The sequence below is a fragment of the Aptenodytes forsteri genome, unplaced genomic scaffold, assembly GCF_000699145.1.
Source record: "Aptenodytes forsteri isolate BGI_AS27 unplaced genomic scaffold, ASM69914v1 Scaffold185, whole genome shotgun sequence".
In the NCBI taxonomy this organism is placed as follows: Eukaryota; Metazoa; Chordata; class Aves; order Sphenisciformes; family Spheniscidae; genus Aptenodytes; species Aptenodytes forsteri.
In genome coordinates, this window is record NW_008796214.1 from 1,735,826 (window position 1) to 1,746,082 (window position 10,257).

A 10,257-nucleotide genomic window follows, 5' to 3' on the forward strand; every position below is an offset into this window, starting at 1 on the left:
GGCTGTCATCTTTCTGTCAGAAAGAGTAGACAGAACTGTGATTTTTTGGATAGCCATCAGAAAGATGAAAAAGCATCTACAGATAATCTCAAATAAAACTTTAGCAATTATCCCTGTTCAAATCTGGACAACTGCCAATTGCTGGAACAAAGACTGCCTTCCTTTATTTGTGATGAAATGTAACTCAAACCAGAAAGACCTACGCACAAGCCTTTTCACAAAGAAATTGCCAGAAACGGAATGTACTACAAAGGTAGCATCCCACAGCGTTTTGGAAATCAGCTTTCTCCAAAGACACTGAGAAGTCCTCCTTGTGTATACAGGCAGGAGATTAGCAAAAGGAGCCAGATGGTCAATGAGCTTATGTTCATACTGAGTATGGAAGAAAGCTGGTAATATGCCGAGTTTCACTGCAGTAAAGCCAAGGCACAGGTCAGCTGACACCAATAGCACCTAAGCTGCCGGTGGTGGTGTCTCAAGGATGAGATGTTATTTTATTTCCCAAGTTTGTATCTAGTCATATGAGACACACACAAAAAAGGCAGACAGGTACACGGTAGGCTATTTTCCTTGAAAGGTACAGCCCAATGGTATTTTTGGCCAACGGGAGTACAGGTTCTTTACTGTACCTAAAATAAAGGTACAGTACCTAAAATAAAGATAACTCATTGCAGTCAAGGCAAAGCATTACTACTCAAAATTAGGGATCATGAAAGATGTGTTAAGATAAACAGATAAAGAGATGGGACTTTACAGAATTATAATTTATACACATCACAATACCACTTTGCATCATTGTAAGCATTAGCAGGCAGTCTGGAAAGTGCCAGCATTCCCAAGGCTGGAAAGAAAAGCTGCCTGAGCTAGCCATTAAACAATGTTCACCAAGCACAAGTGCAGACTCATTTACTCAGCCAGTAACTGCTTGCTAACAATCACAAAATTGTTGTCTCTGCTTTCTTGTACCAGCTAAGGCAGAAGGGAAAAAAAAAATCCATTATATCACTATTTGACTTCGATGCCTTGCAAGCACACTGTAGGAACATTTAAATGGATTTCTCCTAGTGTAGGTGAAAAGTAAATACTTACCCCTTCCCATTGAGGAAGATTCTGAACTGACACCCAAAGGCCTATAAATTCATCAAACCAAAGCCTGCAAGAGAACAGAATAAAAATTATTTTGATGTTGTAAAAGCAGCTCCCTCACTGGATATTTATCCCTCACTTAGCCAGGTGGTCACAGGAACTCACCTGCCCCTCAACTCATTCACAAGAACAGGGATCAACATGGACGTACTTGTATCACTTTGTCTCCCACAGCATCCTCCCTACCCCCAAACTGATCCAGAGTTTCAGTCCTTGCTTCTTTACCTCTCCTCCTCTTACTCTTTTCTGATCCCCTCTTTTCACACAAGTGTTTCTCCAGGAGTTTCCTTATCTACTTCAGCTTCGCCATTTCATTACACATTGCCAACCCAACACAAGTAAAACAGATAAAATAAATCACACTTCATTTCTCTCTACCTTAAAATCTAAAATCTGTCCCTATTGACCGATGGTTACAAGTGTCATTAGCTTCTATTCTGAATTCATCTGAAGCCAAGGATGCAAACCCTCCACACCAATCCCTAACTTAAATTCACCTTTATCAACTATATTCACTTCCTTCCTTGAAGTTTTCACTAACCCTATATCACAAATATACTTTTAACCTAACCAACCTAAGTAATCTCTACATGCACTAAACATCACTGGCTTATGTTTCAAAGTTCAATAGTTCTACCTTAAAGATGATCCAGATACTGTCCTGTCCTGCAAATGTTTCTCCTTTAATTCTCAAACTCATTTCCTATAGCAGTCTTCCAACCGTCCCACATTTCCACATCTTGACAGTGAACTGAAAACCTCTACCTCACAATCCCAAATGTGTAGTAACAGCTGTACTTTAACCTACATGAAGGACTCATCAGAAGCTACCCCAAATTAAACAGAAGGTAGGACTTAAAGCTGTGCTATGGTTAATGATGTTAACTTGTGGGACTATTCCTTCAGAATTAAAATCCATTTAATTCAATTTAGTTTGCTTTGTTGTATACTGTATACCTTACTCTAGAGAAGGGAGAATCATTAGAGAAGAGGTACTAAGATTCCCTCAGATAACTTTTACAAAAGAAGAATGCTGACAGAATTTCTGTCTTGAACTCCTTCCAAAAATGCTGTTAAAAGCCACCATTCATTTTGCTGATTGACTTCAAGTCATCCTGTAAAAGATAATCGCTTGCATTTGCAACAGAATACTATACCAATAGACATTCAACTACACGTACTTGAAACCTTTCTGGTGAAGTTCAGGAGGAAGGGTAGTAGGTAGAAATAGTTCAAAGTAGGTAATAGCCTTTTGCATGGTAACATCAAACGGACACATTAAAGGCCTCCATTCATCTAGCATCTCCGCAGTGGCATCTTCTGGGAAATACCTGAAAACAAGGAAACCGCTGAACATATGCGGGCTTGGCTTTAAAGTTTGGGTCTTTTTTAAACATATTTAAAGCTATCTATTAATTTGTCATAAAATCTTAGTTTTACAGTAAGACCATGTACCCAGGGGCAATAGATAGGCAGCCCCCAACTCCATTTAACCTTCACAAAACACAAAGTTAAGATCAAGGACATCACGGTGCATCATTTTAAGACCACAAATGTAAGATTCTTTGTCTTGTTGAACCAGAAAAGATTCTGTACAGTGCAAAACCATTTCAGTGTGAAGGCTGGTCAAAACCAAACAACTACTATTCACATTTGATGCAATATAAAAAAAAAGATTAAGGCATGAGGAACATTTATCGGAACACTACAAGAATTTCTTTTAAAAGAAACTAAATATCCATGTAATGCAGTATTTAAAATGCATACCAGATACAGCTGTTTATACAATGTAATTATTGCAGTTGATATGGGGCCAATTGGAAGTAATGTTATCACTGTCCCAACCTTAAGTCAGAATTTTCAAGAGACAAGTATCACATTTTTATTTTTAAAACACACTGCTTCAGTGACTTTCGTATTCGTAACAGATACCAGAAAAATCAACATTGAAAACTAAGGGGTTTTATTTAGCTACAAAACCACATGTATTTGGCAAAAGCGTAAGGTTGCTTTATCCTTATGTTCCTCACACTAACAGTATGTGTTTAGAACAGCATCTCCTGTAGGAACGCTCAATGGAGTAACATCAGTATGCAAAACAACTGCTCTCATGAAAGCAGACGATAACTACAAATGGCCATGTGAAGGGTAAATAAAAGAGAACAAGACTCTTCTCTGCATCTTTGCAGTATCTTCAGCTGCTAACAAAGTCAATTAGTGCAGAGAGCAAGACTGGTTCAGGCACACACATTCACAGTGAACCTAAAAGAGTACAAAAGATAAAAGCAATGGTGGCCTTAGCTAGTGATATCCTAGCTTAACTAACTATTAACAGATTTTCAAACAAGGCTTTAAAAAGAAAAACAAACACTTACACTTCGTTTAAATATTATACCACAGAACATGCTTGTCATTTTGTTTTCATTTTAAGCAACCTATGAGCCTGCGGTGTTGATCATTCATAATGCAGTAAAACAGAAAAGTCTCTACCTTCCACCCCAAGCTTCTTAGATGAGCTGGGACAAAATCAGCCAAGGAATGTCTAGTAGGGTTGGGGTTTTGTTTTTTGGGGGGTTTGTGAGGGTTTTTGTTGTTTGTTTGGTTTTTTAAACACTTTTCTTCCCCCTCTTAAAGTAATATTAAAGATACAGGCTTAAAAAAAAGCCAACAAACACTTACGGTCTGCAGCTCTTCACGAGTGTTTTCAGAACGCTTTCTACAGAACTGAAACAGGAAAGGAAACTTTAGGGATAGCGTATTACCAAATTTCAATGACAGCATAAAGTAAACAACCATTTGCTCATTTTTCCCTCAAGAGCTTAAGATAATGTTGATGCAATTAGATGTCTTCTGTGAACATGCAGTAGCTAATCGCCTTCTACACAGACCTAATCATAACGATTAAAATTGCTCTGCTAAACTCCTGGTTCTACTTTTCATATACCACTCCAGTATTTACTGCATTTAAGTGAAGAATTATTATCATTATAAGTAATATCCTGCGTTTTATCCATGAATGACCAGCAGAGCAAGGTAACTTCTTAGGGGAAGTTGAAAACACAAACAGAAAAAAATGGATTTATGGACTTCATAAATATTTGTAAGATAAATAAAGGCAATAGACTTCAAAAAGTTGTTATTATTAGACTCCAAATACCACATCTGTCCTTTTCAATCTGGTTTTGGTTTTTGTCCAGTGTTTCTAAGAAAGAGAAGTGAACTGTTTGCAAATCAGTGGTTATTTCATTAGCTTCCCTCACAGTTAACAGCTGATTTTAAAAGTGTTTTCATCCATAGCAAGAAAACTTATTTGAGAAATCATTTTAACGTGAGTTGTCACAGGATGCCATCAAACCACTTAAAATGACTAAACCTCAGAATACACTCAGAGAATAACAGGGTGGGGGAGGAGAGTGATCGATCAATGGAACCATAAAGGTAGTAAACTGTCATGTTCTTCAAATCTTCTGTTTATTACAAGATGAGCTCAAGACTAAATTGCACTTTTACCAAAAAACATTCCCTGAATGAAAAAAAAAGTTCTGGCAGAAGAACTTCCTACATTTTTTAGATGTACTTTCTGTGCTCTTAACAGAAAAATGGCATCCTTTAGTTCATCATCAAAAGCTACCATACAGGAAAGCTATTTTGATCAGAAAAAGATGATGCGAATGTATCATCTTTAGAGTTTTACCAAAGATCAGTTTAGGTCAATTAATTGAGACACACAAATACTGAGCATGCACACACTCTCTCTAGTCCTACACAAAATAAACTGATCCCATACCAGTCAGGAAAAATATAAAACGGATAAACCACTATTTCCCTTCAACACTTCAACATTCACTGCAAGCCAGCAAAAGCCCACCCAGCCCCCATACCACTACTTCAGTTCAAGCAGTGCTCTATAAGATGCAAAATTCTGTACATTTTATGCAACAGTGACAAAGTAAATCCATGACCTCTCCCAGAATGAAAATTTTGAGCTGACTGACAGCTTCTAAAGTTTGAAGAGGAATGGCCAACCATTCATTAAGCAAAAGTAAGATCAAACTCTGTACAAAGCTCATAAAGATTCTGGGTTAAAGTGAATTCTGTTCTTGAAAGAGTTAGGAAAGAGATAACAGTTGTTCCAAGAGTAGATAAAGCATGAACCAGCAGCATTCCTTATGAGCATTAAAGAGAAACATGAAAAGTGTTTGTGTGACAAAACAAGTGAAAAAGCTAACCCACTCCAAAAGCTATGACACTCCACTGAAGTAAACTATTACTAAGGAGAACCTGAAGGACAGAGGAATTTTAAGACACACTGATGCCAGAGACCAACAAGCCTTTCAAATTCACAAGTTTCCAGTCAGATCTCAGCATTTGTTAGTGGAAGAGAGCAAAGGAGAAAGATTGGAAGGGATGTCCCCTCCTGTCTTCTGATCACAAATTTAGAATGGAAGCTAGAAAGAAAAATGCAACAGCAGACAATTTTGTACATAAGGAAACTTCCATCTAAGACACCGTTAAACTACAGAAGACATCGTTAAACTACATCTTGTAGTTTAGATGTAGACATCTTGTAAGATTCTCATTTGATGACTACTAGTTAGAAAAGGAGAGGATGATGCAGCTGGGGAGAACAAGAGGCTGCTGGTTACTGTTTTCATTATCACTTTGAACAAACTCTCTCAAGCTTTTTAGCAGTGGCTTCTGTTCCACTTTTGGTTAGACTTTCTGCATGCCTGTTACTGCAGAATTGCTCAGAAATATCTACAGTTACCGCACTCGCAAATTTCTGTATGCTACTCCACCACTAAACCTAGCCATGAATTAATAGAGCACAACAGCAAACAACTATATACATAAACCACACCGGAGCGGATCAGCCTACTGTAGTTTGTACTCTTATCCTTGCTCAGGTATTTAATGCTGACCATTTAGATAAGGTATTAAAACCGTTGTACTCGAGAGATAATGAAGTCACTTACACTGGAAGGTATCTCCTATTAATTACTGAAACAACAGCGTATTTAGTGAGATAAAGGAAAATGTCTCATCCCATTCAGTTTTCTTTGCTTTTAGTTCCTCCTTATTACCTGAAGTATTATTAGCTTATTATTATTATGTCTTGCCACATGGATATATTAAAAAACACCCAACAATACTATCAACCCCTATCACTAGTCATCATTTTGGCACCACATGATTATTTTCTTCTTTTGGAAAGGACATGACCATATTAATTTGTAAATCTGTTTTTTTTCTCCCCTGCATTTTCAAAGAGAAACATGTTTCAGTTAAAACAATTAACATATAAACTGACACTGCTGACTCTTACATTATCGAAAAGCAGTAAAAGCACCATTTTCAGTTTTTCAGGACAGATTCAGGCCTTAGGTGAAATTCTAGCCCTGCAGTGGACACTCCACTACAAGAGCTTAAATTAAGACAATGAAAAGAACAACCAGCTACAGTTTCACAAATTTCTAACTACGGTGAGCCAAATATCAATCTCTCATTGGACTAGTACAACTAAAAATTTCTTCCTAAAAAGAAAACCCCAAACAAAGCAAAAACCTCTGCAATTCCACCTCCGCTTATACCAGTTTTCTGAATTTATATATACACCAAAATTCCTGATACGGTTTTCCCTGCAAAAATTCACCATAAACTCTTCCAATACAGACACTTTGTTTCACACTTCACAGCCACAAGGTTGTTGCTGGGTGTATTTTCCAGAACCTATTACCTCACTGCTAAAGCACTTTCCATGATTTCATCGTTTTTAATAGTAAGGTACATTTACTCTGTGACATGCACTCCTACACCAATACTGATTTTGTCTATGTTCAGACACAGCAATTATTCAAATGTAAAATTCATCTTTCATTTGACCCTTGAAATATATATGCTGGTTAAATTAGTTAGCATATAGCCACTTTATCAGCCACTTCACACACGCTATCTTGTTCCCCAATTAGAAAGGTTTACATACAGTGCGACATTCTCATAAACAGTGGTGTAATGTTAACATTGGTTTTCCAATACAATTATTTATGCAGAAAATTACACCTGTGTGACAAGTGTTACAATCTAACAGGACATGCAGAAGATTACACATCGGCCAGAGCTGAACAAAACAAAAAGTCATTCTTACCACCTATGTAATACATTAAGCACAAATGTTTTAGGTGAAGACAAGCCTGGTCGATATGAACTGAATGTAAAAAAAAAAAAAAAAAAAAATTAAAACAAGAGTTAAATTAACAGCTACAAATCAAATCAACTCAGTTTTTAAAAATATCTCGACTTCCACCAAAAAGATAGCCCTCAAAATTGATGTTAAAAAAAGAAAAAACACCGTATGAGAACAAATCGCACTGCATATTAAGATGGAGTGTCTGATACCTAATACAGTTAATAAAAGCTGAAAGTTTCAGACAGACCATCACAACTGACATCCTCCTCCCAGCTTAACCTTCTTTTCCCGCTTGGAAAAGTCTCCTCCCCACTATGCTAGCTTCTCACACAGTAAACGAAAAGTGACTAGTCAACATCCCCACAGAGCAAAGTACGCAGTTTCAGTAGGTGCTGGCATACGCATAAAATAAACCAACTAGAAAAGACTCTGCTCTTTTGGGTTTTCACTGGCAAGTAATATCTACAATTAGCAAAATAATGCAATTTACCAAAACAGTACAATTAGCAAAATTATTTTTCCAGCTACGTAGCCACGAGAGAAATTCAGCATGAAATGCTCCGTAACAAGTTAGAAGGCTACGTATATTTTCTGTTCATGTCACTTATCAGCAATAGGATCTTCCACTCAATAGAAGGAAGCAGTGGTAGTACTTCAATATCCCTGGACAGAACACTTTTTTTTTTAAAGCCAATTAAGTATTTTCACCTGCACTGCTTTACATGAAGTTTCAATTCAAAAAAAACAATGAGTTATCTATGTAACATGTTTTGTAATCTGTAATTTATAGAGCAGGACCTTCTCTAATTGGAATTATTAGAAAAAATGCAATTTTGCAATTTGACAGATGGGGAGGGATTGGCAGCATAAAGGAAGCAAAGAAAACAAGTTTTCATTTTTAAAATCAGTAGAACATTTCTAAAATTCTTAACTGGGAAAAAAATTGATTCGTCCATATCACATCATACCATCACTTGGAAAATATATACATACACACACACGTATTTCCTATAGAAGGCACGTCACTTTTCTTTGTATGCATACTGATCTACACCTAGATTACAGATACTGGGAATGCTTACAGTACATATATTTAAGAACAGTACCATTTTTATTTTCCCAAACCCTTATTGTGTTACATAACTGAACAGCAGACATTTAACCTGAATATCGTTAAGAATTTAACATTACATCTGTTAAACTGTGGGTTATCATCCTAAAATAAGTTAAGACCCCTGTTCCAGCATATTTAGAAATGAACTCAATCACATTCATAAAGAGAGGAACATCATAACAAACACAGCTCACTGGCAGAAGGATATACATGATTTAATAGGGTCTTGCATGCAATTACTGAAATATACTTCATGAAAATATAAGCAAAATATTTACTGTGTATCAAATGCGAGGTATTAAAAGCAAATTTCAAAGTACTTTCAAGCATTACAGGTACTTATAGCCTATCAAATGTTTTAAATGCAAACTTACTTGGGAAACCAATTTAATCCAAGATGTTCTGTTTTGGAGTATAATATCCTTTCCAACATTTCATAAAGTGGTCTCCATGGTAACTCTAAATCATCCCTAGAAAGCAGTTCTTTTTTCCTAATAGAAAAAAAAACACCAATGAGCACTTTAGGATTAAACATTTACATCGACACACTGCATATCAGAATACCCCAGATCACTGCTCTGAATTGTGCTTATCTTCAGCATTTGGCACGAACTGCAGGAAGGTCAGGCAAGAAAAAAGCTAGCGACTTGCAGCATTTCTGCATGAGCAGAAGCTGTCAAGATCTTCAGGAAAAGTCTGACTAAGTGAAATAAACACCATCAAGTTGTGAGACAGTTGTGAGACAGTCTTCATCTTCTCCCTATTTGAGATTCAGCCTTAACACTTGGCTCTCTGAGATGTTTTCTTTTCCTAACAGGGGAAAAGACCTGACATTCTTTCACTTTCAGTACCGCTCCTAAAGCTTTGAAAGGGGCAAGGTGTTTGCATAATGAGAACTCTTTTTAACCAACATCATCTGTACAGGGGAGATTAAGTGAAGTAACCTGTAATAGAACATACTATTACATTAAAATATATAACAACATTAAGCAAGTGAAGTGATCAGCTACTCGGAGACGAAAGTTTCAGTAGTCAGCAGAAATCTGTACTTACTTTAACAGGTTTATCAACAGGCGTGCAAATCCTTGCATCATGCTGATCTCCAGTTTTGGAATTGTTACCAACTCATACAACAATTTGATAAAAAGCACGTGATCTTCTCTGCTAAATTTTCTCCCATATAATCGGATGTATCTACAAACAAAACGCAAGATGAGTCAGCAATATTTTTAAACATTTCCATTTTATCTAAGACCTGAGTCAGACTCCATCTGACTTGCTGTTTAATGAAACAAAACTAAAACCTGGTTCACAAGTCCAACAAATAAGAACCTGAAGATATATAGCAAAGGAAGATTGACAACTGAAACTAACTACAGAAAGAAAAAGAATGACCAAACAAAGTTTACAGTCTAAGATTCTACAAATACCATAACTTCACGCTCACACCAGATACCACAAAAACAAGGATCATATTCTTCCACCTCAGCTCAAAAGGTACTAGCCATTAAATTTAGTATTTCCATATCCTCATGTATTTATTTCTCTTAAAAAGAAAAAAAACCAAAAAAACCCCAACACAACAACTGTCACAAGCAGCCTTATTATACCCTATCCTTTTCAGACAGGACACAAACCAGAAGCTAATAATAAAATAAAAAAAGTATCAAGTAAAGTCCAAATCTGATAGCTTCCAGTAAGGCTGAATAATTGATTTAGACACTGCACTGCTATCCCTTATATTTACTATCTTAAGAAAGTGTAGATCCATTAGGACTAACTCTGGAAGAAGTGCTTGCTGTTTTCAGGT

At 36.5% G+C, this 10,257-nt stretch overlaps 1 protein-coding gene across 2 annotated transcripts in view; it reads right to left on the bottom strand.

Moving 5' to 3' along the window:
* Nucleotides 1–9,635, bottom strand: part of PSME4 (proteasome activator subunit 4) — a 63,195-nt gene extending 53,560 nt beyond the window's left edge. Inside the window, exons 1-6 of one of the 2 annotated variants that reach the window (XM_009288441.1) lie at nucleotides 9,501–9,635; nucleotides 8,822–8,938; nucleotides 7,292–7,351; nucleotides 3,826–3,870; nucleotides 2,328–2,477; nucleotides 1,090–1,153 (exon numbers count right to left, since the gene is read on the bottom strand). In XM_009288441.1, the coding sequence (XP_009286716.1) occupies nucleotides 1,090–1,153; nucleotides 2,328–2,477; nucleotides 3,826–3,870; nucleotides 7,292–7,351; nucleotides 8,822–8,938; nucleotides 9,501–9,541 (477 nt within the window). In that variant the 5' untranslated portion in view covers nucleotides 9,542–9,635. The remainder of the gene's footprint in view (nucleotides 1–1,089; nucleotides 1,154–2,327; nucleotides 2,478–3,825; nucleotides 3,871–7,291; nucleotides 7,352–8,821; nucleotides 8,939–9,500) is intronic. The other variant, XM_009288442.1, reaches the window with a different exon arrangement.
* Nucleotides 9,636–10,257: the final 622 nt, after the last annotated feature.